Source organism: Balaenoptera ricei, chromosome 1 (genome assembly GCF_028023285.1).
Source record: "Balaenoptera ricei isolate mBalRic1 chromosome 1, mBalRic1.hap2, whole genome shotgun sequence".
In the NCBI taxonomy this organism is placed as follows: Eukaryota; Metazoa; Chordata; class Mammalia; order Artiodactyla; family Balaenopteridae; genus Balaenoptera; species Balaenoptera ricei.
Window position 1 is genome coordinate 9,087,189 of NC_082639.1, and position 25,801 is coordinate 9,112,989.

Here is a 25,801-nt window from a genome sequence, read left to right on the forward strand (position 1 = left end):
ATGGAGCTGAGACCTGACACCAGCCACAAGGAGAATGTGCCCCCCAGGCCGGCCACCCCCCTGAGGCCAGGCAAGAGGCTCAGTGGGTCTGGGTCAGAGGTGGCAGGAGCGAGGTCCCCTCGGGTAGCAGCCCAGCGCCCCTTTCCCAGACAGGCCAGCCCAGGGCCTTGCTAATTCCAGAGATCAGCTGTTCAGGGCCAGCTGGGCCCGGGACAAAGTCTTCCAGCCCGGGGCGCGAGGGAGGGTCAGGAAGTCAGGACATGAGGTGAGGAGGGGGGCGCAGGAGTGGGCCTGTCTGGGGCCCCTGGCAGAGAAGGGGCCCTCGCAGGTCGGTCTTGTGGCAGCGCTGGTGGGCTGGGAACCTCCCTGCTCAGGCTCCTGGGGCTTCCAGAAAGCCACAGAGCTGGCGCAGCCAAGAGTGGGAGCAGCCCAAGAACAGATTCAGATTCCTATTTACTTGCCGGTTTCTCTGTGTTCTAGCTGTGTGACCGTGGGGCAAGATGCTTAACTTCTCCGACCTTTAGTTCCTATCTGCAAACTTTCATGGCCCACTCTACCTGCCAGGCCCTCCCAGGGCATCTCACCCGCCCCCAAGAGGCCTTGTCTCCCAGCTTCAGAATGGCCTGGGGGCTGGGGAGACCGGCAGGGAGGGAGCGCCACCCCCTCAGGGCCAGAGCAGCCCACGTTTAGCTGTTTGATGTGTTGAGGCTTGCTTTCACCCCAGCTGCGGACGCCCCAGCACCTCTTTGCTCAAGCTGGACACCAGGGAGCCGCCCGTGACACTTCTCTTTCCTTCCCCCTCTTCTAGGCCTTCTCAGCAGACCTGATCTGTCTCCTTCTCTCCACCCTCCTGCCGCCCCCATCCCAGCCCCATCATCTCTCGCCTGGGACCCCTCAGCAGCCTCCCAACTACCTCCCTGCTTCCCTGTGCCCTCCTCCCTGCCCCTGCCCTGTCCCTGCTCTGAGTCCCTGCACTGCCACCAGGTCGCTGCTCTGGCTCAAGACCCCCGGGTGCATCCATTGGTCCACCTGGGATGACAGAGCTGACGCAGACCTCTGGAACCTGGGCTCCCTCCCGTGTGGCGCCCTGTCCCTCCCCAGCACTGACCACCAAGTGCTCCCCCAGGGCATAACTGTCTGTCCTCTTTTTAGAGCAGTGGAGACTCCGGAAGAGCCTGGCCAGTAGACATGGCCGGTGGGTGCCCGTGGGCCAGGCCGAGAGCAGGGGGCCTGCCACCACACCATCCCCGGGGGCAGCGCTGTGCCAGGAGCCCTGCCGAGTCCAGAGCAACCTGACCAGCCCCAGCCTGGGCCTCGCCCTGAGGGACACGACTGGCCAGCTGACCAACTCAAGCTTCCGGCAGCAGAGCAACTTGCAGCCCCTGGCCGGGAGGCCCCAGGGGAGAGCCCAGGCGTTTGCCATCCAGCAGAGCAACCTGAGCGTCAGGGAGACCAGCGTGGCTGAGTGGGGACGTCGTCACCCCTGGTCGGGGGCTCAGGAAAGCTTCTGGCCGCACAGGATGCCCGGGGGAAGCCCCCTACCCCGAGGGCCACTGGCTTCCCCAGCCTCCCGCCCGAGGTGGTCCCGGCTGCTGTGCACCAATACCCCCTGCCCAGACACTGGGCCCGCTGCAGGCCTGGGCCCGCTCGAAGGGCACACACGGCCGGACCCCAGATCCCAGTGTGGCCTGGGGGGCTGGACCTCCAGGCTCGTGGGGGAACCCCTCACCCTGGAGGATCTGGCTGTCCCTGCCCAGAGCCGGGCTCGGGCTCCGTCCCAAGCTGCCCTTCACCAGCTGCTGGCCTCCGTGCAACGCCTGGAGCGTGAGGCAGTCCGTCTCAGGTGCCAAGCATCCCGGGAACCCTCAGGCCCTGTGCGGCAAGAGCCCTGGACCAGAGCTGGCCAGATACTCCCTGCTCACCCCCAGCCCAGCCAGCCTGTTCTTGCTTCCTGGGATGACAGGAGGAAACATTCCCAAGGTTTCAGGGAAACTGCAGGTTTCCCAGAAGCACCGGGGGTCCAGGATGGTCTCTCAGACTCTCAGGCAAGCAGCAAGCCTGCATCACTGGAGACTACTTTGGAGATGCTGCCCGGGTTGCCCTTGACCCTGGGCAGGGGGTCCTTCCTGCCCACCCTGTAAGGCGAGGAGAGACGTGCTCCCCAGGGACTACATACGGCAGGGGACAGAGGGAGGACCCCCTGCTCCCTCAAGGGGCGGGCAGCAGGGAGGCCAGACTCTGCTCTTCAGCCTCGTCCAGTTCAGCCCGGGGCATCCTCGCTGGGCGGGAAGGAGGGGACAGGACCCCACGGGAGCAGGTCGGCAGGGAAGAAGAGAGGCCGGCTTCCCGTCCGCCAGACACGGCCCCCGCGAGGAGTGCCCTGCAGGTAGAGGCCAGAGGGGTCTGGGAGTGGGAACTGGGGGACTCCGGGTTGGGGGAGGAGGGCTGCCTCCCAGGAATTCTCGCTCCAAGCTGGCTGTCACTCCTCTGTCACCCTCCCTCAGAAAGGGAGGCCGTGGGCAGGCAGGCTTAGCAAGGGGTGTCCAGTCCTGCTTGCTTCTTGGCCTGAGTGCTGTGTCGTGTCCCTTTGTTTTCCAAGAACGAAGCCGGAAACACTGTGAGCCTGGAGTCTGAGATAGGCCGGTGAGGTCATGGGCTGCAGGGTGGGAGCCGGGGCCATGGTCCTGGGACGCCTCCTCTCGCATTTGCCTGCAGACTCGGGCCTGACGGAGATTAGGCCCAGATGGCAGATCCTTGCAGAATTTCAGGGGGAGGGAACCTCCCGGGCCCCAAGGACGGGAACACGGGAATGCTGCCCCCGGGAATCCTAAACCTGTGAGGCTGTCCTGCGTTCATTCTCCTGCCCCCAGGAGCTCTCTTGTCTGGGATTTCCAAGGCTAGCCCCCCACAGAGGGAAGTTCTCGCGGGGTCCAGCCAGCTCTCCTGCCGCAGCGTGGAGCCTCCCTGCTGGAAAGGCGACGTGGGTGCTGCTGAGCCCCCCGCTCTCCCCGGGACTGGGTACCAGGCCCATGCCCTGGTCAGCCTGGTCTGTCCCCAGCCGGCAGTGGCTGTCCAGATGTTTCAGAGCGTGGCGGCACTGGGTGCAGAGGCGGCGGGCAGTGGCAGCGGCCATGGCGCTGGGCCGCCGGCAGCTGTTGCGCGGGGGCCCACGGGCGCCGCGGTGGACACTGTTGCTCCAGGAGGCCCAGCTGGAGGCGGCGTGGGGACGACACACGCAGGCCCTGCTGGCGTGGACCTTCCAAAAGGTTAGGGGCCTCCAGGTTGGACCATGGGGAGGTGATGAAGTGCCCGTGTGTCTGGGGAGGAGGCTCTCCTGGGGCGCAGGTTGTTCCTCCTGAGTGATTGGCAGTAGCGGGGAGGCGGTGTCAGCCCAGACGTGACTGAGCTCTGCCTGAATTCAAATTCTGTCTCCGCCACTTTCCTTTTCCCCACATTTTCTCACTGTGTGAGCTTGGGCAAGTTACTTAACCTCTCTGTGCCTTAGTTTCTTTAGCTTTAAAATGGGATCATAATAGTACATACCTCTCAGGGTTGTTGTGAGGTTAAATTAACAAATATAAGGAACTCAGAACCCTGCCTAGCACATAGCAAGCACGCTACTGTTTCAGTGGTTGCTATTTTTTGTTGTTTGTTTTGCTTTTTGTTTCTGTTTGGCTGCACCGTGTGTCATGCGGGATCCTAGTTGCGCAACCAGGGCTCAAACCCATGCCCCCTGCAGTGGAAGCGCAGAGTCTTAACCACTGGACCGCCAGGGAAGTCCTGGTTGTTATTTTTCACTAGCGGTTTGCCAGCCAGGACTAAGAGGGAACTTCTATGTTCTTCCCTCCTTGGGAATAGTGCTTTAGGAGGGCCCAGCTCCAGGTTTTGTCTCCCAAGGAAAACCCTGCCTCTTGGGCTCTATCTCTCCATTCATTCATTCATTCATTCATTCCCAAAGAGGCAGGGGAGTCTAATGGTTAAAACCACAACGTCTGACTCGTGTCCCCGCCCTTCCTGGTGCCCCCCCCGCCACTGCTCAGGGTACATTTGAGGCTACAGCCAACGTTCCTCTTCCCCTTCTCTCTTGTCCCAGTGGAGAAACTTGATTCAGCAGCAGAAACAAGGGCAGCTTCACATCCAGGCTGAGCCAGGACCCCCATCCTCCAGGGGAGGCCAGGACCGAGTCCCCTCAGGAGGGAAGCCGGTGGTGGACACTGCCTGGAGAAGCAGGTAGTCTGGGACAACCCAGGTCGGTCAGTGTGACCTGGGCAGTGCTGGTGGCCTTCCCTCCCTCCTTGTCCCCCGTTTCCCCTCCCCCACAAGAGAATGAGGATAAAACCAGCAAATGTGGACCAAGATTTGTGCAAAACGATGTCCATCATGGCATTACTTATACTTCGTGAAAACTTCGAAACAGCCTAAATACCCAACAGCGAGAGAGAAAATTGTAGTTTAACCATGTGATAAACATTTGGCAACAGTTCAATATGATGCTTATCGAGATTTTTTAAATTCCTCCCCACTTTTTTTCTTTATTTTTTGTTTCGGTAGCTTTACTGGTGTTCTTTCTAATCATAACAGTAATGCATGTTTGATTTGCAAAAACATTCGAGATAGATGGAAGTATTTCAATTAATTTGAAAGTTTCACCTCCCTCCTTACGTATATTATTCCCCTTCCTGGAAGTAGGTTTATGGATATTTGCATAGAATTTTTAATGAGAAGAAAAAGGGTTATGGCAATGTTCAATGAAAAAAAAAAGAGGATAAAAAAATAGTACCTAAAATATTTTTTTCTATGAACGTAAGACGGTGCATAGAAAAAAAAACCAGAAGCAAAAATACTAAAATGTTGCATAACAATGTGAATTACTTAATACCACTGAACTGCTCACTTAAAAATGGTTAAGATGGGGACTTCCCTGGTGGCGCAGTGGCTGGGAGTCTGCCTGCCAGTGCAGGGGACACGGGTTCAAGCCCTGGTCCGAGAGGATCCCACATGCTGCGGAGCAACTAAGCCCGTGTGCCACAATTACTGAGCCCGAATGCCACAACTGCTGAAGCCTGCGTGCCTAGAGCCGGCGCCCCACAGCAAGAGAAGCCACCACAACGAGAAGCCCGCGCACCTCAGTGAAGAGTAACCCCTGCTCACCGCAACTAGAGAAAGCCCGTGCGCAGCAACGAAGACCCAACGCAGCCCAAAATAAATAAATTAATAAATTAATTAATTTTAAAATGGGTTAGAATGGGCATCATCAGAAGATCTACAAACGACAAATGCTGGAGAGGGTGTGGAGAAAAGGGAACCCTCTTGCACTGTTGGTGGGAATGTAAATTGATACAGCCACTATGGAGAACAGTATGGAGAGTCCTTAAAAAACTAAAAATACAACTACCATATGACCCAGCAATCCCACTACTGGGCATATACCCGGAGAAAACCGTAATTCAAAAAGAGTCATGTACCACAATGTTCATTGCAGCACTATTTACAATAGCCAGGACATGGAAGCAACCTAAATGTCCATCAACAGATGAATGGATAAAGAAGATGTGGCACCTATATACAATGGAGTATTACTCAGCCACAAAAAGGAACAAAATTGAGTTATTCGTAGTGAGGTGGATGGATTTAGAGTCTGTCATGCAGAGTGAAGTAAGTCAGAAAGAGAAAAACAAATACCGTATGCTAACGCATATATATGGAATCTAGAAAAAATGGTACTGATGGACCTAGTGGCAGGGCAGAAATAAGACATAGATGTAGAGAACGGACTTGACACAGTGGGGGAAGGGGAGGCTGAGATGTAGTGAGAGAGTGGCATTGACATATATACGCTACCAAGTGTAAAATAGCTAGCTAGTGGGAAGCTGCTGCATAGCATAGGGAGAGCAGCTTGATGCTTTGTGATGACCTGGAGGGGTGGGAGGAAGGCTCAAGAGGGAGGGGATATGGGGATATATGTATACATATAACTGATTCACTTTGTTGTACAACAGAAACTAACACAACATTGTAAAACAATTATACCCCAATAAAGATGTATAAAAAAATTCAAAAAGTAAAAAAAGAAAGTCACGATAATCACATCAGTATTCCTTAAAAAAAATGGTTAAATGGTAAATTTTATATTATGTGTATTTTACCACTATTAAAAATACAAGTAAATAAATGTCATCCCCCATCCCCCCCCCCAAAAAAAAATGCTAAAATGATGGTCATCTCTGGAGTGGTGAGATTAAAGGTGGTTATTTTCTTTTCCTCAATTTTCCATTCCAGTGATGTATTGTTTTTGTTCCTATTTTTAAATGAAACAAATGTGTTTAAAATAATTATTTAAGTAATATTTATTTTAATGCATGTGTGTTGTAAAAAACCCTAATAGTATTGACGAGAATTCAGCAAAAGCATAACCTTCCCCCAAAATCACTTACATAATCAGGAGTAGAATGTACTGTCTGGAACAGAACAGGGGGTGGCTCAGCGCGCCTTTGCTCCTGCAGGCAGACGGCACTGCAGGACTGTGGTGGATGGGTTGGGACCAGGTGCCCTCCTTCTGCCTGGGCATCAGTTTCTCTCTGGGCAATTTTACTCTCAGTCCAAGTAGTCGGAGGGAGGAGGTGGGAGCCCAGCCGATTCCGTTGTGTTCTGGGCCGAGGCCAGATGGAGGAGACAGGGGAGTCCAGATCCTGCAGGCTCTGCAACAGCTGGCTGGTAAGATGTGGGGCGCTGGGAAACGGGGGAGACGGAGCCAGGCAGGGCAGGGGGTCCTCAGTGAGTGAATGAGTGTTTATCGAGTATCTACTCTGGCAACTTCCCAGACAAGACCTCATTTGATTCTCTCGTGGTGACCTCAGCAAGGCATTGTGCCCATTTTACTGATGGGGAACTGAGGCACAGAGACATGAAGTGACCAGCTCAAAGACACACAGTATGAGATGCGCACATCCTGCATTTGTGTGCCATGGACGCTGGTACAGGCCGGACAGAAGCTTGAGTGTTAGAATTGGCAAGTCCTTAGACATGACTCACTCGTGGGGAAACTGAGGCCCAGAGATGGAGAGGGACTGGCCGGAGGCCACACGGCCTGGGGTCCCAGGAGTCAGTGGTCCCTCCTGGCCCTGATGCTCCCCTCCGTTCCCTCTCTCTTCCCCCTCTCTTCCCTCCCTGTAGCCTTCCTCCTGTGGTGCCATCAGAAGGAATGGGCCAGGCAGGAGAAGGGGGTCCAGGGAGAGGCCTCCGGGGCCATGCTGAGGACTCAGAGGATGGAGAGGCCCCCCCAGGCCTGGTGCTCTCCTGCTGCAGATGCAGCCTGGGTGTCCCCACTGGACACCCAGTGCCAGAGGGCCTGGCTCTGCAGGTAGGGGGAAGTGGGAATGGGGACTCCCTCCCCTGAGGCAGAGGGTGGAACGCAGCTGGGAGATGCCCTTTAAGTCAATTCTTGACTCCTAGTGTTGAAATGATGAAAATAAGAAATGAATACATGTGCCATTTACTGAGATGCTAAGACCTGCCAGACACCACCCAGGGGCTGGGATTTAGTTATAAGCAAAGCTTAATGCCCGCTGTCACTGGCCCTCATGGAATCCATGGCCCAGTGCGGGGACAGGCAGGAAATTAACAATCACAAAGGGTGTGTGTGTGTGTGAATACCACCAAAGTTAAGTGTTGTGAAGGGAAGAAACACAGATCTACATGAAGTTGTTTTTTTCCTTGTTAACTACTTTATTATGGGACATTTTTATCTTACATAAAAGTAGGGAATATAGGATAATCAACCTCAGTGTACCCGTCATCCAGTTTCACGAAAATCACCTCCTGAGAAAATTTGTTTAATCTGTACCCTGGCTACTTCCCCCACTACATAATTTTGAGGCAAATCCCATGCATCCTACCATTTCATCTGTAAATATTTCTGTAGCATCTCGAAAACATAAAGTGTCTTTTAAACAACAGAACCACCATGCCAGGATCACACCTAAAAAATGAATAATTCCTTAATACCAACAAATATCTGGTCAGCATTCAAATTTCCAATTGTTTTACAAGCAAATATGTTGTTATAGTTTTTGTTGTTGTTTTTTTGGTATTTATTTATTTATTTATTTATTTATTTATTTATTTATTTTGGCTGTGCTGGGTCGTTGTTGCAGCACGCGGGATCTTTGTTGTGGCATGCAGACTCTTAGTTGTGGCATGCACGCGGGATCTAGTTCCCCAATCAGGGATCAAACCCAGGCCCCCTGCACTGGGAACACGGAGTATTACCCACTGGACCACCAGGGAAGTCCCTGTTGTTATATTTTGTTTGTATTGGGATCTAAATAAGGCCCACATGCTGTCATTGGTTGAGGAGTCCTTAAGCTCTTTTTAATCTAGGGGCTCCCCTCTGTTGTTTTAGTTTGTTTGTTTGTTTCCTTGCAAGTTATCTGTTGAAGAAATCAGGCTGTTTGTCAGGTAGAGTTTCCTACTCTCTGCATTTTGCTGATTGCATCCCCCGATAGAGTTTTCTTTTTCTTTTTCTTTTTTCTTTTTTATAAATTTATTTATTTATTTATTGTCTGCGTTGGGTCTTCGTTGCTGCGCGCAGGCTTTCCCTAGTTGCGGCGAGCAGGGGCTACTCTTTGTTGCGGTGCATGGGCTTCTCATTGCAGTGGCTTCTCCTTGTTGCGGAGTGCAGGCTCTAGGTGCGTGGGCTTCAGTAGCTGTGGCACAAGGGCTAAGTAGTTGCACCTCGCAGGCTTAGTTGCTCCACGGCATGTGGGATCTTCCCGGACCAGGGATCGAACCCGTGTTCCCTGCATTGGCAGGCGGATTCTTAACTACTGCACCACCAGGGAAGTCCCCGATAGAGTTTTCTATGAGAACTTTTGACAAAGGGAGCTGACCTTGACCAGGGTTCAGCAGAGATGGGAAGGGTGCATGGCTGACTGGTGGAGGCTGGGAACCGGGTCACAGTCCATATCTCCCTGCAACATATCTGAGGCTTCCCTGTAGCCTGAGATGTGTGCTTGGATCCCAGGTCTGCTGCTGTTTGGAGTTTGGGGAAATGACCTTCCCCCAGGCCTCAGTTTCCCTATCTTTATAACCCAGCGGAGGCAGAAATACTGTTGTGGGCTCTTGAGTCTTGGGTACCTGGGCCTGGGCTCGGCTCCACCCCCCATCAACTGTGTGGCCCCCACGCACCCAGGGAGTGTGGCGAGGATCAACCAGGTGATCAGGGCAAGTAGAGCTGTGGTCTCGGCCTCAGCTGCTCACGGGGGGTCACCCTGGGGGCTTTGGAAAAGTTGGGAAGCCCAAGCCGCACCCAGACCATTACATCAGAATCTCCGGGGCTGGGACCCCAGTGAGCATCGGTATTTCTTAGAGCCCCCGGTGGTCCTAGTGGGTGGCCTGGGTGGGAGGTGGGGTTGCCCAGCTCTGGCCCAGCGTTTGGCTCATGGTGGCACCCTTCCAGCACCCCCAGCCAGGGGTGAGGGGGGGCCCCGGCACTCACCTGCCCCCTCCGGTAGCTCCTTCTTCGAGGGCGTGCAGCAGCGTCACAGCCTGAGTGGTTGGCGCCTGGGGGGCGCGGGATCCAGGCAGTGCCAGGACCACCTTGGCCCCAGCGGTTCTGGGCGGCGTCCTGGGTTGGGAGGCCCTGCCGGGCCGCAGGACACCCCGCAGCTCCCTGGAGAAGGCCAGGGGCAGAGGGTGGGGAGGGCTGGGGAGGGGAGGGGAAGGGGGAGGGGGAGGGGAGGGGAGGGGAGGGGAGGGGGAGGGGAGGGGAGAGCGGGAGGGGAGGGGAGGGGGAGGGGAGGGGAGGGGGAGGGGAGGGGAAGGGACGGGAGGGGAGGGGAGGGGAGGGGAGGGGGAGGGAGGGACGGGGGAGGCGGGGTGGCAGTGCCCGGGGCACCCAGGACTCCACACCTCCTTCCCCAGGCTTCCCAGGCCCCCGCCCTCCTGGAGGCGTTCCGGGTGAGCTTTCTGTGGGCAGCTGGGCAGCGGCAGCAGGTGCGGGCCCAGCAGTCCTGGGGCATGGCAAGGTGGCACCAGTGCACCCTTCAGAGGCGGTAGGGACCCCTCTCCAGGACGGGTGAGCCATGCTGCCCACCACCCTTGGATTTACTGTTTCCCATCAATCCTTGCCCTTCCCACCGCACCCCCTTGGGGTCTGCATCCCAGAGGGCTCCCCTCACACCCCAGACTCAGATCCTCTCAGAGCCTCCTGCCCTCCTACCCTGCCCTGCTGAGAGGTGTGAGGTATTCGTTTCTCCCAGAAATTTCACGGCTGTGGTAATCCCAGCTTTGTCCCTCACTGGCTGTGTGATCTTGGGCAAGTTGCTTAACCTCTCTATGCCTCTATCTCCCCGTTCGTACGGGGATAATAATAGGACTCACTCCAATGGGAATCAGCGAGGGAGGGGCACGCACATCCCCTAGCACAGTGCCTGGCGTTAGTAAACACTCAGCCCGTAGCGATGTTCCTCACTAGGAGCTGAGCACAGCACTTGGCATCGGGGGTCCCACTGTATCCCGACCACCTGTCATTGTGACCCTTGGAGCAGCATTTAAGCCCTCCAGCCCACAGCAACCCACTCTCCCCCATGATGGATGGAGGGAGAAGAGTCACCCCGAGCCCTCCCTGCTTCTGAGGGGAGGGGAGGGGAGGGCCGGGCTGGCCCAGGGTGGCAGTGACCACCTGAGGGTGGACACTCCCCTTCCCAGCATCCTCCTTGGCTGGAGCCACTGGGCAACAGCCCAGGGGGCCAGGAGAGAGCTGGCTGCCCGCCGGGCCTGGGATCAGAGCTGCAGGGCCGCGCTGGGCCTGTGGCGGCAGCGGCTGGTGCAGCAGCAGGAGACGGAACAGTGGGCCCGGGAGTGGGGCGGGTACAGCAGCGACGTGCACTGGGCCACTGGCACTGCTGGCAGAGTGAGTCAGGGACTGGGACGGGGCACCAGGGCTGAGGGGGGCCAAGGTCCGTCAGGGACACCCAAGATTCTGGTCCTCTAGCACAGAGTCCAGTGATGGGACGCTCCCACAGGCCCCCCCGCCCCCGCAAAGACTGGGTAGCAGAGCAGGACCGGGGCGCGTGGACGCTGTAGGCTTGGGTTCACGTTCCCCGCTCTTCCATTCCCTGGCTGTGTGGACTTTAAACGTGCTACTTAACCTCAGCTTACTCATCCGTAAAATGGGGATAACAGTGGTACCACCCCACCCCCCCCCCGCCAAGAGTGATTGCGGGAATTCTGTGAGACAATCCACACAAAGTGCTTGGCTCAGAACCCAGCTCCTCGTGGGTGCTACCATCATCATCACCATCTTCATCTTCATCCTTGTCATCCTCACCCGGCCTTCAGGAGTCACAGTGTCCTCAGAGCCCAGCACAGAAGGCGGGGATCACTGGGGGCAATTTTAGAGGCTTCTCACTCCACCACTATCATATCAGTGGGCTGGCAGGTGGGGATTTGGTTGTTCTGGAAAGTTCGTGTCCTGTCCACTGGGGACAGCTGCTTCCCCAGCCTAATCATTGCCCAGGAATGTTGGCCCAGTGTTGCCAGACCTCTGTTTTTACAGAAAAGCTGGAAATCTGTATTTTTATGTGAATTCTGATTCCTAAACATCGTCAAGAAATTAAAAAAACAAAACAAAACAAAACTCTGAGTTGGTTGGCCTGGTCACCAGTAGGACACCTGTAATGGGAGCATTTTAACCCAGACAGTTAGGTGGCCTCCTTGGTTCCCACTTGGGTAGAGGGCGGAGGCTGGCAGAGCAGGGGCCCGCGGTTCCTTGGGGCCCAGGCTGAGGCTGGAATGAGCGCCTAGGGGCACTTCAGCGTCTCTCTGGCCACAGGACAGCAGCTCTGGCGTGAAAAGTACCAGCGGTGTGTGCGGGCCCGCCTCCAGGGCCTGCACAGGGCCGTGTTCCGGGGCTGGCAGGAGGCAGCAGCTCGTCAGAGACCCACGGCGGCCGGTCCAGAGCAGCTCCTACTGCAGAGGTGGCCGGGCCTGGGGGTGGGAGAGCGAGGGTCACCCCCACCCCAGGAAAAGCAGGGAGAGAGCCTAGGGATGGGAAGCTGGGTGGCCTCTGCAGCTCTAGGGGCAGGCCAGGCTGGAGGCCTGGGACCCGGGCATCATGGGCGTGAAGGGAGACCCCAGCCTGGAGTCAAAACCACCAAGCTTCCATTATATGAATTGTTTGGGAGATGGGGGATGGCAAGCCCCTAATCCCACCCGATGCCCTGACAAGCCCCAGGTCTCCATCTCCTGGCCAGGTCAGCCCTTTGGTTTCAGAGCTCACAGTTAAAATGGGGAAATCAGGGACTTCCCTGGCGGTCCAGTGGTTAAGACTCTGCGCTTCCACTGCAGGGGGCATGGGTTCGATCCCTGGTCAGGGAACTAAGATCCCGCATGCCTTGAGGCCAAAAAAAAAAAGATGGGGAAATCAACTGCTCAAACAGCCACCACAAAGAGAGAGAAATCTGAAATACAGATGTTCTAGTGACACACATATACCGTTCATGGGTACATGTTTAAAAGCAGAGGGGACAGATGACACCTTCTCCCAGGGTTGGTTCTGTACAAACTCACACGCGTTCACAGTGTCCCCATGGGGGCACTGAACCATTCACCGCAGAGTGGCTGATGTTTTTCTTGGTCCATCTGGGAGCGGGGACCACATTCTCCTCACTGACCTCCTGCTCCAGAGCGGCCTTGTGAGGGCAAGCAGGGTGTTCATGTTCTCTGGGTGGAGGGGGACCTGAAGCCACGACTGCCGGGTTCCTACACCCTCCCGGGCAGCACCTGCCCCCGGAGCCGGGGTGAGTGCGTGCCAAGGCCCCTGAATGAAAGCCAGAGCTTTCACGTGTTTTACATCCATCCATACGTTCTTAAGGCACAGGGCTGTGTATGCAAAACTGTGAAGAACCAGTGATGGTTTGTGGGGAATTTTCGGGTGTAATTTTGAATTAATGTGACTTTTGACTGGGAAGGCGGCTGGGCCCCTTCTCTGCACCTGTTCTGTAGCCACTTCCAGGCCTGGTGTGGAGTAGTGAGAGACACAGGGATGGCCCGGGCCAAGGGTCCAGCCTTCCAGGATGGCCTGAGGAGATGGGCACCAGGGGCCACATTTGCCAGTGAAGCCCCAGAAGCTGCAGCCCGGCCTCGGGAGCAGCGCGTAGCCCGGGCCTCCTTCTCCTGCTGGAGAAGCCAAGAACAGGGACACCAGGTGGACATCAAGCTGAGGAGGGCCCGGGCCCAGCAGGCAAGGCAAGTGGCCCCTAGCCAGTGCTCTGAGGCCCGCCAGCAGGCAGGAGAGAGAACCCAGGCCCAGGCCCTGTGCTGGATGCTGTGGGCACGTGAGTCCTGCCTGCAGCGGGTCAGCCGAGACCATGCTGCCCCGAAGCTGAGCGCCAGGTGGGTGCCCATGGCCTGAGGGCAGCCCCGCACTGTGCTTCCAGCTTAGGCCTTGAGCTTGTTCGGGGCCAGGGTAGAGGGTATTTGATGGCTGGTGGCAGGTCTCAGGGGGCTAGGGGCGATGAGGAGAGGAGGTCCTGGTCCCTGGGGTCAAATTCCAGCTGTGCACTTTCCAGCTATGCCACCCCTCTTTGGGCAAGTCTAACTGTGAAGGTCCAAGGAAGATTACAGGTCTGCCTTGCAGGGTGGCCCCGGGGATCAGGATAAGAAATAACGTGTGCAAGTTCTCAGCTCAGCTCAGGCCAAACACATACCGGGTCCTGGATGATATAAAGCAGTGCTCGTGGGGGGATGGGAGGGAAGGAGCAGTTGGCAGGACTGCTTTCTCTGTGTCCCCAGTACAGGATGCCTGTCCCCGTCATGTGATATTCTGCTGCTCTCTGTGCCCATCTGAAGGTGATTTCTCCAGAAGAGGGATGGGGGAGGAGGAGCACAGGCACGGGCTTTGCCTGGAGGGCCCCCTCCTGCAGTGCACCGGCGGAGGCAGAGGAGGGATCCCTACAGCCCGCCCTAGAGTCCCGGCCCTGACGGCCTCGGTGTGGGCTCCTCCCTCCCCGCCGGGGTCCTAGAGGCCTGCGCCCACTCAGTGACCGGGGGCCGTGTCCGGCGAACTGCCATCACCCAGTTCCAGCAGGCTGGGCCCAGGCGCCTCCTGCGAACCCACTGGGCCCAGTGGCGGACAGCGCTGCTCAGAGTGTGGCTGGAACCACAGGCCGAGGCCCAGGAGGCCAGCACCGCCCACCCCAGGCCCAGAGCCAGCCTCAGGCACTGGCCTAGGCTGGCCACCAGAGGGCACCTCCTGGCGCTGATGAGCGCTCCAGCCCTGGGGAGGCAGGTGAGGCCCGGCCCAGGTCGGGTGGGAGGTCCAAAAGGACCTCAGGGCCACTGGCCTCAGAGTCAGCTTGATTCAGCCCCAATGGTGAGGGTGGTTGCATGCTTTTCCAGGACCCCAGCAGCCTTGTGGACACCACCCCTATGGGTTCTCAAGAGCCTCCTGGCCGGGCAGACAGCCAATTACAGGTCCATCAGCACTTACTGAGCACCGAGTGCCAGCCCAGTGCTGGTCTGCTACAAAGAAGCACCCTGGGTCGCATCTGTTAGGGACACAGACACCTAAACTCATTATAAGTCATGGTACAGTCTAGGATCAAGAGAGGTAATTGGGGTCAGTAGAAATTTTTTGTCTTTTTTTTTTTTTTTTCTAATTAGAAAATGAAACATGCTCATTACAGAAAAACCAGAAAATATAAAATGAAAAAATATTCCTTCATGGCTCTCTCTACCCAAAGATAACTGCCAGTCCGTCTCCAGACCAGAAGCATTAGTTCTGATACCAGCAAATGGTGACAAAGAGCTGGGTGGCCTAGCACGAGGGAAGAGGCCACAAGGAAACCCGGGCACAAACAGTGACACTGTATGGCAGTCTAGGGACATGTCATTGCGGGACACATAGCCCCAGAGTCACTGGCAGGCCACAGAGTGTTCCTCAAGATGACCTGGCATCATCAAGAACCCTGTTTCAGGATGCCACAAAGTATGTCATAGACCCTAGAAAGTTTCTAAGAAAAAAGATTAAAGTGGTTTGTTTTAAATGGAATTGAAACGGACTAGCTTTGGTTGTTTGCAGAATGCACATATTTATCTATGTGGGGCTATGGTGACAGCAGATTCTGGGGTCTCAGGGTATTTTATTTCTAGATCTGTGTTTCAAGAGAATTTTATTTTCAGAGTATGTTTATAAACACTTCCATTCCATTCCTGTCAGCAAAGGCAGGCAGGGATCCCGTTTACTGATGGAGAAACTGAGACTTGTAGAAACAAAGTAAATGTCAGGAACGGTAAATGGTAACTAGGGGGCTGAATTCCAGGCCCCCCCTCTTTCTACCGCACGCACACACGCGCCCAGGCAGCCCTCATCTAACGACGGGGGCGGGTTTTATGCCATCTCATGGTGGCACAGACTCCCTTAGAGAGCCCCTGGTGTCCGTATAGCGCAGTCGCTGGGGCTCGGGCCCTGGAGTCAGACCGCTCCCGAGAGGTGAGGCCTCAGACAAGTAATTTGACTTTATGAGGCTGAGTGGGGAGAGTAATGCCCACCTCACAGGGTGTACCTGGCACAGGTAAGCTCTGATTGGTAGCCATTTTTGGCCCACTCACCTTCCTGAGTCTCGAGCCATGTGGGAGTATGGGGAAAGAGGCAGTGGCGTGTACTGATGGCCGTACTACTCTCGGGCCTTTCCTGTCTCCTCTGGGAGCCTCGGGGCTCATGGGAAAATCCGTCCCACTTGTGTGCACACAAATAGGAGGCCCTGTTACTGGTCGGGAAAGGAATCCTGCCAGGTCACTTGGGCCCCTAGATGTCCAAGCCCATTGGTTCAGGGTTTCCTCTTTGTTCCCTCAGGCCCACAGCTGCAGGCCACAGGCCACAGGGCCTGGCCTGCCCAGCCCAACCAAGCACCACAGCCCCAGTGGACAGCGGAAGCAGAGAGAAACGTCCCGGACTCAGAGTAAGGACACTCTCCCTCGGGGAATGAACAATGTCTGAAGTGCAGGGATGAGGCCGTCACCAGCCCTCACGGGCCCGGAAATCAGCTTTGAACTCTTGGCGAATCTGTCTTACGTATTTACTGTTTTCCCCACCCATCTCCTCTTCTGGAATATTTCACAATTTTGAGAAAACAATTACAATTTCTCCGGCCCCACCCTTCGGGGCCGCAGCCCAAGCCTTTGCAGGAGGCGTGGGCAGAGGTGGTGGAAGCAGGGACACAGGCTCAACACCGTTTCTTGTTAACTCTCTTCCTAGGGCTCAGCTTCCAGAAGTACCAGGGGGAGAGCTTACTCCCCTGAATGATGTGTTAACCTCTTCCAACGCCCCTTTGCCAGGTGACAGAGAGCCTCCCCTCCCAGCTGGGAGCCCTGCCTCCCAGCTCCAGCTGCAGGGGCCCAGATGCGCCTGCTGGGCGCAGGGCCAGCGCCCTATGGGGCCAGAAGGGGACCGCAGCTCTGAGACCAAAGACCTCAAGGGCAAAGGCGAGGCTAAGAAAAGGTGTCTGGGGTGGGAGCAGAGCGTGTGTGTGGAGAGGAAGGGCTGAGAGTAGGGGTGGAGAGGGAGGGCTGAGAGTAGGGGTGGACAGGGAGGGCTGAGGGTGTGGGCTGGGCTGGGCTGAGGGGCTTGCCTGACCTGGGCCCTCTTTGGCCGGTGCTCGTCCCGCAGGATTCTGCGGCCCAGGTCCAGGCCCGTGGCTCTGCCCTCTTTCCTGGCCATGAAGGGGTCGTGATGCCCTTGGCTGTCAGGACACACACCAGGGCCTCTCCCCTCAGGAGGAAGTACCTGCAGCGCTGGCGCCCTGAGGCACTGCTTCGCCGGCTCCGGGGTTCCCCGCAGGCCAGGCCCGGGCAGCTGCACGGCAGCGCTGGGTAGATGCTCGGGGGACGGACAAGCTGGCGCCGACACTGGTGAGTGGGGCGGCCCCTCCCCACCCTCACGCTCATCTCCCGTCCCGTCCCGTTCCCAGCCCTAACCCCTGGAAACGCAGTCTCTGAAAGGATGTTCAGGCCTTTGGACCTACCAAGCCTGAAAGCTCGGGAACAGCTGCAGGAACCTGCATTGTTAACACACCTCAGATGACACCTCGTCACATCCCCTTCCTCCCGGTGCCGCAGAGCTGCAGGCAGGGAGAGGCAGCAGAGGCGCTGCGGGCTGCCGGGCCGGGGACAGTGGTGGGCCCAGCTCGGGGCCTCTCGCGACTGTCCCCATAGCTCAGGCAGCGGCACCTGAGGCGGGCCTGGCGACTGTGGGCTCTACGGCTGCAGGTGTCTCAGCGATTACAGCAACAAGACGACGGCTGGGTCCATTCCCAGGTACTGGGGGGCGGTCCCGCCCCCCAGCAGGCCCTTCCTAGCAGTGCCACGCCTGCCCATTCCTGAGCTGCAGCCCTCCCTGCTTGCTGCCCCCAGAACCCCTTCTTTTTCAGGGGAGAGGTCAGTTCAGTTAGAGAAAACAGCCTGGATTTCAGAGCCCTTCGTTCAGCTGGTGACCACGTGCTGAGCACGGTCCTGCCCTGTCACTGGTCTGGGGACAGGGCTCGGCCTGTGGCACAGCTGCTGCTCACACGCGCCTGTGTTGGGTTCGGGTTGCTGAGCGCCCCTCCCTGGTATGCGCTCAGAGCCCAGCTTCCTTGATCACAGGTCCCATCACTTCCGAGCCTGTGCGTTTGGCCTGGGGCAGAGGGAAGGGCCTCCTCTTCCCTGGGGGCAGAAGGAGCTGGGCCCCGGAGTTCTTCCAGCACTGACTGCACGTACCCAGGAGGGAGCCAAAGAGCTTCCTGCTGCCTGATTCCAGGCCTCTGAAACATGGCACCAGCGCCTGGCAGCCAGGGGCCTGAGGAGCAGAGCCAGCAGCAGTGGGAGGCCGGGAAGCAGGCGGGAAGCTGCCAGAGCCCCTGTGCTTGGTGGACTTGGGGTGAAGCAGGGGGCCCAGCAGCAGCTGTGACTCGTTCCCCTGGAAAGGAAAACGGATCGGAGCCCCACCCACCTGAGGAGTACAGGCTCAGGCACAAGGCGCTCAGGCCAAGAGCTCTGAAGGACAATGAAACGCCCTCCTTAGCCCCAGCTGCTTCTCCCAGTCTCTCCTAAAGGCTGCCCCCTGCCCCACCCAGCCAGCCCCTCTGACCTGCTTCCTCTGCCGTCAGGCTGCCCTGTGGATGACTGGCCCCCTCTCCTTGCCCTGAGCGGTGAAGACCCGCAAGCAGGGACTGGCACGGGGACCAGCCTACGGGCACGTGTCAGTCACAGCCCCTGGGTAGTGCGGCTTGAGGGCTGAGGCCTGGGCAGCACTGCCAGACAGACAGCTTCCGGGACAGGGTGCACGGAGGGGAGGGAGCAGCGGGCAGGAGGAGGTCCTGCCCGGAAAATAAGCCAGGAGGAAGTCAGTCCTGCTTGGGCCAACCTCATCTTCACCCTCGATGGTAACAGGCAGGGTATCCCTTCACCCCTCAGAGCCAGGGGAGAAAAGGTAAGGCCAAGGGCTCCACCACGCACAAAGGTTCAGACACCTTTAACCCTTCAGAGGCACTTTCTCTCTCGAGCCACGGGAACAGAGACAACTGTTTCAAAAAGCAGCGCTGTAGAAAAGGGAGAAACAGCTGAGCTCTCAGCTAGGAGGCGAAAACTATTAGGTTTCAGTCCTAGGTCTGTCCAGGGGCCAGTGCCTGGCAGGGCAGTGGTCCGCCCCTTCATTCCCGAGCGGGTCGTGCCTGGCTGCCAGCGCCTTGGAGGTGGAAGCCTGCAGCGCCTTGACCTTGCCCTGTCTCCTCTGCAGTCCCACAGAGCCCACTGCCATGTTCGCTTTGCTTGTCCTCCATAGGCCCCAAGAGCAAGGTCACTGGCAGTCCCAGGCTGGCTCCTAAACCCTTCTCAGGGAGGTTGCGTTCTGCCCACGTGCTCCTCTGGGGGGTGGGGCTGCTTCCCACCGGAGCACAGACTCTCAGCGGAGCAGGGAACACCTGGCTCCCGTGTGGGGCGGACTCCGGTCCAGCCAGAGCCTGGAACCCTCACACCAGTCTAGCTGCCATTGTCGTGTTAGGGGGTGGGGGGACGTGAAGGAGAACGGGGGTCTCCCAGAGAACCAGGACGGAGAGGAGGAAGGCGGGACACAGTGGCCTCAAGCTAAGGGTGTCAGGGCTCAGGCTCACGGCGCCTCCGTCTCGCTCTTGTTCTGGGGGGGCCTGTTGAGAAGCTCAAACGTGTCTTCCACCACCTGCCACAGGCAGCTGTCCAGCGGGAACTCGTTGTCCACCAGGTTGACCAGGAAGTAGTTGTCGTGGATGTACTGGATGATCATGCGGGACGGGGACTCCTCCTCATACAGCTTGCCCCACTGCTCGATCCACAGGGCGAAGGCCTCGTCCTGCACGCACGCACAGGCGCGCACGCGCAGACACACACGGAGACACCGGCACACACACAGACAGAAAAGACACAGGTCCATACGCGGTCCCACATACGGACACACAGACACACACTCAGACACGCCGGCCAGGTTAACAGGGCTGCCCTAGGGCCAGGGCTCCACACTCAGCACCCCAAGGGCCTCTGCTGCTGCCCAACAAGACATTTCCGAGAACAGAACCTGGCCCACTGCCAGTGCCACCCCCGCTCCCCAGCCCAGAAGTAAACACCATGCGTCAGAGTCAGGGCGCTGCCAGCCCTGGCGGTGCGGCCTCCGGCCACCCCGTCCGCCCGCCCAAGGCTCTGGAGGTGGCAGGGCAGGCCTGCTCCCGGGCCCCCCCTTACCTTCCAGAACATGAAGCTGACCGGGTCCACCACCGTGGGCTGGATGATCTCTCGCCCAGGGAAGATGCCCCACGTGACGGCGTTGGGTTGCAGCTCGGGGGCATTGGTGATGTTGTCACCCTGCGGGGGGGGGGGGGCGCGGTGGGTAGGGGCAGACTTGGGGTGCAGACAGCTCCAGCCCTCTCCCCGGGGGTGTGCTCTGCCCCTCCTCCGTCACCGCCCCACCCCTGCCCCGGCTCTGCAGCTCTGTGACGGGCCGCAAGCCTGAACCCAGACGTCATCCTGGGCTTCTCCTTCCTCCTCCAACACACCCAGTGGTGCTCTCACTTCCTCTCGTGTCTAGCCTCGTGTCTAGCCTGGCCAGGCCTCTCTTTGCTACTCAGACCACCAGGGCTGCTGACTCTAGTCTCCCCTGGCCCTGTTAGCTGTCCCCTGGGACCTGCCCCAAATAAAACATGGCGCCAAGGCTGCCTCTTGCCTATACGGGAAAACCCAAATTCCAAGCAGGACAATTGAGACCCCTGAGGACCAGGCCCCAGCTTAACTCTTCAGCCTCACTCTGACCCCATTTGGCAGTGATGCCTTTGCACGCCCTCTGCCCTTTCCCTGGGATGCCCTTTTACTCCTCATCCTTAAAGATTCAGGCCACACAGGAACTCTCCAAACACCTCCCCTGATCTCTCAAGCTGGACATCCCTCCCTTGGATCCCCAGCTTCTTCCTATGCTGAGCTTTACTGTTATAAAGTGCAACTGCTTACACCCATTCATAATTATTCACTGATGGCCTCCCTCGCTAGGCTGGGAGCTCTCGGAGGGCAGGGACCTGGCTCGTCTGCATATCCATCTGGCATGATGCGTGGCCCCGCTGGGGCACTCCATGACTGCTGAATGGTGGAGTAAACATGGTGCCCTCACCCCGGCCCTGCTGAACGCCCTTTGACCCAGGGCCGGCCCACCTTCACATCCACGATGTGGTAATTCACCCGGAGCTCGTACTTCTTCAGCACCTGCAAAAGCGCCTCCACTGTCTCTCGGGAAGTGAAGAACTCTAAGTAGGCCTGCGGGAGGGAGACAGGTGCCATCACGTAACCCCCAGTCCTTGCTGGATGCCTTCGCTGGGCGCTGCTGAGTGGGCCATGTGCTCTGAAACACCAGACGCCTGCCCTCCTGACCGTCCCAGGGAGGCATCCACGAGGACACTTGTAGCAGAACACTTAAGGCGTCGGGACTAGCGGTGGCCACTAGTTGGGAGTTGAACCCATAAGCAAATGGAGGGGAGCAGGTACGTGAGGTTTCTCGGTCTGGACAGGTCTGAGGGACGTCTGCCAACCCTTCGTCCAGTTGGGGAAGGTTCCATGGAGAAGTCGCTCCAGAAGCTGTACAGGGGGCCCAGTTTGGCAAGTAAGGCAAGAGAAGCCTGACACACCCCATCCCCCTATCTGCTGGGTGGAGGGCTTCTCCAGCACCACCTGGCCACCAGGGATTAAGCTGGGCTTATTTAAATTCACTTCCCAGAGCCCTCAGGCTTTAGCTTAGAATGTAATTTTAACTCCAGCAGCCCCAGGAGAAAGGGGTCCACAAGGAACAGTAATAATAGCTCCCAGTTAGGGGATGCTTCCCACGTGCTAAGCACTTTATGTGCTTTGCCATGTTTCATCCCCAGAACACGACGTGACATATCCCCATTTTACAGACGGGAAAGCTGAGGCCCAGAGTGGTCAAGTGACCAGCCTACCCAGGTCTGTCCGACTCCGAGCCTGAGCTCGCATCCACTCTGATCCCCGGCCGCTCAGAACAAACAGCCCCCGAGACGAAGGCCTCTGTCCCCAGCCCCGGGGAACCCCTGCAGGCAGGTCAAGCGGGGGTAGCCCCGTGCGTCCCTGCCACACCTTCTGGAAGACATAGCCCCCGCCGGGGCCCCAGCCCACGACGGGGTCGGAGGACGGCTTCCCGTTGATGCTGGGCTGGGAGTTGATGGTGAGGATGCCCCGCCGGTTCACTCGCAGCAGCTCCTCCTTCATCAGGCTGGTCTCGGCCGCCAGGGGCTCATCGTTCCAGGGCAGGCAAGTCACCTGGGGAGGGTAAGCCGGGCTGGGTCCCTCCCGGTCACGGTCCCCATCAGAGGCCCAGCCTGTCTCTGCTTCCGTAAGCCCCTTCCAGGCACCCCACGTGGGGACCCCCCAACTCACCTTCTCCCTTTGCTGAGGTGCCACCTCCAGGCACAGCGATGAGGCTCAGGGTGGGGCAGTCACGCCCGCGCCTGGCCCATGGGGCGAGGGGAGGGACCCAGGGATCCCATCCCAGCAGCACTCACCTTATAGCCGTTCTGGTTGGGCTCTCCCGAGAGGTAGTGGGCAAAGACTTCAAAGACACTTTCTTCACTGGTCAGCTCCTCCCCCCACATCTTCAGCAGCTCTTCCTTTGGGGACTTGCTCTTCAGGTAGAAGAGGTAGTAGTCCTTCAGCTCCCCAAAGGCCGGAGAGGAGGAGTTGCCCCTGGCGGAGGAGGTGCCCGGAGGTCAAGGCACACCCCTGACCTTGGGCTCCAGACAGGAGCATCCACCTGCCCCGGGGTGGGGTGTGGGGGGCATTCCTGTGAGTCCTGTCCCGAGGGCTCCACCGCGATGGGTCTCCCTCCTCCCAAGAAACAGTTCATTTGCAATGGCTCACCAGCGGCCGTTGGGGAACTCATCCCACTCCTGGGTGCGATAAATGTAACTCTTTGGTCTGGAGGCCCAGAAGATGGGACGGACATCTTCCTCCCGGCGCTTGGGGTGGGCACTGATGGCCCAGGGCAGGGGACGTCTGGGTAAGAATGGAGACAGAAAGGGTCGGGGCTTGGCCAGAGGGAGGGGGCACCACTGAACCTGGGTTCTTCCATCTTGACTCGTAAACGTCAAGCCGGATGGCATTCCCGCTGAGACTGGAGCCCTAAGGGTGCCACTAGCCACGGCACAGACATCCCTCTGTGCCCCCGTGGCAGCCAGCACTGCCAGCTAGGGCGCACACATTCTGTGACTTCTCTCTGATCTCCCTGCCCACCCGACTCTCCTCTGTGGCTCCAGGGCCTGAATTCGGGGCCACTGGCCTCACCTGGGGTCCTCGATCCACATGCCCAGGCGCTTCAGCACCTCTGTGGTGGCCATCTCGCGGTTGAGGGTGTAGAAGTGCAGGCCTGGCACCAAGCCGCTTGCCAGAAGCTCCTGGCACAGGCTCAGCGCCTGCTCGATGCCGTAGTTGCGGATGGCAGCGTCGTTGTCTTTGATTGGCTCGATCACGTCCTTGATCTGCTGCGGCACCTCCAGCCTGGACAGCTTTACAAGCTGCCGGAGGGAGTGGTAGCCCTGCCCAAGACACAGGGGGCTGCGGGTCCCATCTCCCTGCCCGTCTCTCACCCCAAATACTTATCCCCCCACCAGGCCTCCTGGCTCTGCAGTGTGACACAGACTGACCCAGGAAAGTCAGACCGTATTGTACCAGCACTTTTTGTACTCTGCAGGGTACAGCAGCTGCCCACAGCATTGTTGCCATTGGTCTGAGCCGGCCCTTTGGCCCCTAGATGTATCTATTGATAAATGGTGGTCATCTAAGCCAGTGGTTCCCAAGCCTGACCAATCACCAGAATCGCCTGCCAAACTTCAGAAATGTACAAATTCCCAGGTCCCACCTCAGATCTATTAAATCAGAACTTCTAGGCATGGGATCTGGAAATCCATGTTTTAAAAGAGCTTATTAAATGATTCTGGTGACAGCCAAGTTTGGGAAACACTGATTTAACCCAAATTTATAATGAGAGTAATAATCCCTTTTAGTGACACTTATCAATAAGCCCCTCCAACAGTTACTGTTGCTATTTTGGGGAGACATAAGAGGTAATCAAAAGAGGGTGGCAAGACAACATTTTACAAGGACTGAGCACCTGTCTGACGAAAACCTAATGAGCATCAAAGAAGAACTTTGGCCTGAACTCGGCACTTCAGGTTCACTTTGGCCTGAACCAAGGCCCTGGCCTGTGCTAGGCCGTGGGTGGCCGGAGTCTCCATGAGCCCTCTGGGGACCCTCACCTGAATAGGGAAGATTCCGGGGAGGATGGGGCAAGTAATGCCTATCTCGGAGCAAGCCTTAACAAAGCGGAAGAAAGTGTCGGCCTCAAAGAAAAGCTGGGTGATGATGAAGTCGGCTCCCGCTGCCACCTTCTCCTTCAGGTGCTTCAGGTCAGCCTCAAAGCTCTCTGAGTCGGGGTGGCCTTTGGGGTAACCTGCCAATAGGGACGACAGAAGGGAGAGACTGGCTCCACCTGCTCAAGGTGAGTGACGAAGCAACCGGAGAGCTGGGAACGGAGAGCTCCGGATCCATACCTTCCAACCCCACAGCACGGACAGGCTGAAGCGGTGATGGCTGGGCTCATCTGATGTGCCCCTCACCCTGGAGGTGACCCTCGGTGAACGCTGCCTTAGAGCCACCCTCCCAAGAGTGGGGGTGGATTGCCCCCAAACACCCGCACTGTCCTGCAATCAGCCAGGCCAATCCGGCCTGCACTTTGTGGCCACAGAAGAGAGGAAATGCTACATTCACACTGGCCGGGCAGCCTTGGGGTAATGGGCTTGACTCTAGGTACTGGATTAAAACAGTGCTTGTAATTTCATATTAAAATAACTCCGGGGTCCCAGACAGTGCAAAGTCAGAAACCACGTTACACAAGGAATAAGTGAAGAAAGTAGAGATGTTGTGCTTGAAGAAAAGAATGCAGAAAATATGGTAACTATTTCTAGACGCCCACAAGTCTGTCACTGGGAAAAAGGAGTCACCTTAGTCGAGTTCCTCATTCATCATATTCTGTGCTGCTTCTGATGGCAGAACTAGGATCAGTTTCAGAGAGCTGCCCGACAATGGAATGAGCAACCCCACAAAGGAATGAACTCCCAGTGTGTGAGAACGATGCGGCAGGGCGATGACCCTGTGCCGGGGATGCCGAAGATGGGATTCCGGGGGTGCCTGGGAGGTGGGGCCAGACGTCCCCTAGGTTCCTGACTAGCTCCGGGAACGGCGCGCTCCCTTCCCTAAACGACTGAACTTACTAGTGGCTCGGCCTGCACGGGAAAGACCACAGGCCTTAACGAACTACAAGCAGAGTGTCGGCTTCCTCGGCCCGAGGCCAGGGCAGGACCCCGAGCCAGGAAGGGGCGAACCTGAACCCACCCTGTTGGGTAGCCGGGCTGCTTTGCTGTGATAAGGCAGTTTCGTTCTTAAGAAACCCTGAGTCATCAAAGATGGATATAAAAACTACTACTTTCGGGGATGGGCGTGGGAGGATTAAACACTAGCGCTTTATACTTTCAATAACAAGGCTATTTTTCCAGCAGAAATTTCAGAAACAGAGGTTTTAATAGCTGAAACTCTGCAAAACCTCAACAGCACCCAACAAATCCAGCAATTGCTTACATCTGGATTTTGCTCAGTTTTACTATATTCTTGTTCTGTCGTGGCCAGCTGGGTGCCTTGTAATCCACCGGTCCTCTTTTTCATCCACTTTACCATAAGCAAAGCACCAAACCATTCAGCAACTGTACGCTCACAGCTCTGCTGGTTTCCCCTCGTGACCGTCCAACGTCCACCACACGTGGGCACATTCCCCAATCAACCGACTGTCTCGTGGCCGCACGACCAACGACACTTGAATTCCCACCTCCTCATTGGGGCCTCCTAGACTCATCCACCTCAACGCCCTCAACACGAAGAACAGCGGACATGTACGTGGGGGCCTGGGGACGCAGCCCGAAGTCCCCACAACAAGTAATTTCCTTGAGGCCACGTGGCTTGTATTTTTAAATTCAGATCACTTTGATTTGCTGCTCCATGATGTAGCCATGTTTATTTTAATAAGAATGATATGATTTTCCCCAAAATATTTGAGAAAAATTGTCATGCCAAGGTGATGCGTCAAATTAATCCCCCGACTTCCTGTGTCCCTGGCACACACTGCCTCACCCCACCCAAGCCCCCCTTTGAGAAGCTGAAGGCCCAGACCCCATGAGTTGGGGCAAGAGGGAAG

General features: G+C 57.2%; 2 protein-coding genes across 13 annotated transcripts in view; one reads left to right on the forward strand and one right to left on the reverse strand.

Moving 5' to 3' along the window:
* Positions 1-18,127, forward strand: C1H1orf167 (chromosome 1 C1orf167 homolog). Its single transcript, XM_059894103.1, is given in 22 exon segments — positions 1-70; positions 1,153-2,076; positions 2,079-2,386; positions 2,600-2,643; positions 3,059-3,266; positions 4,094-4,230; positions 6,599-6,714; positions 7,174-7,360; positions 9,513-9,693; positions 9,922-10,052; positions 10,708-10,912; positions 11,214-11,373; positions 11,834-11,978; positions 13,006-13,395; positions 15,448-15,493; positions 15,857-15,962; positions 16,339-16,501; positions 16,725-16,843; positions 16,846-16,911; positions 17,119-17,126; positions 17,215-17,316; positions 17,798-18,127. Coding segments are annotated over 22 exon segments (3,966 nt in total). The 3' UTR covers positions 17,948-18,127.
* The window catches only part of MTHFR (methylenetetrahydrofolate reductase), a 15,868-nt gene continuing 6,132 nt past the window's right edge, over positions 16,066-25,801 (reverse strand). For 11 of the 12 annotated variants that reach the window (XM_059913260.1, XM_059913252.1, XM_059913223.1 and 8 more), the window contains 8 exons: positions 23,814-24,007; positions 22,843-23,093; positions 22,420-22,554; positions 22,065-22,245; positions 21,640-21,822; positions 20,707-20,808; positions 19,750-19,869; positions 16,066-19,363 (listed from right to left, as the gene is read on the reverse strand). In XM_059913260.1, the coding sequence (XP_059769243.1) occupies positions 19,145-19,363; positions 19,750-19,869; positions 20,707-20,808; positions 21,640-21,822; positions 22,065-22,245; positions 22,420-22,554; positions 22,843-23,093; positions 23,814-24,007 (1,385 nt within the window). In that variant the 3' untranslated portion in view covers positions 16,066-19,144. Of the gene's footprint in view, positions 19,364-19,749; positions 19,870-20,706; positions 20,809-20,966; positions 21,127-21,639; positions 21,823-22,064; positions 22,246-22,419; positions 22,555-22,842; positions 23,094-23,813; positions 24,008-25,801 lie in introns of those variants that run through there. The other variant, XM_059913304.1, reaches the window with a different exon arrangement.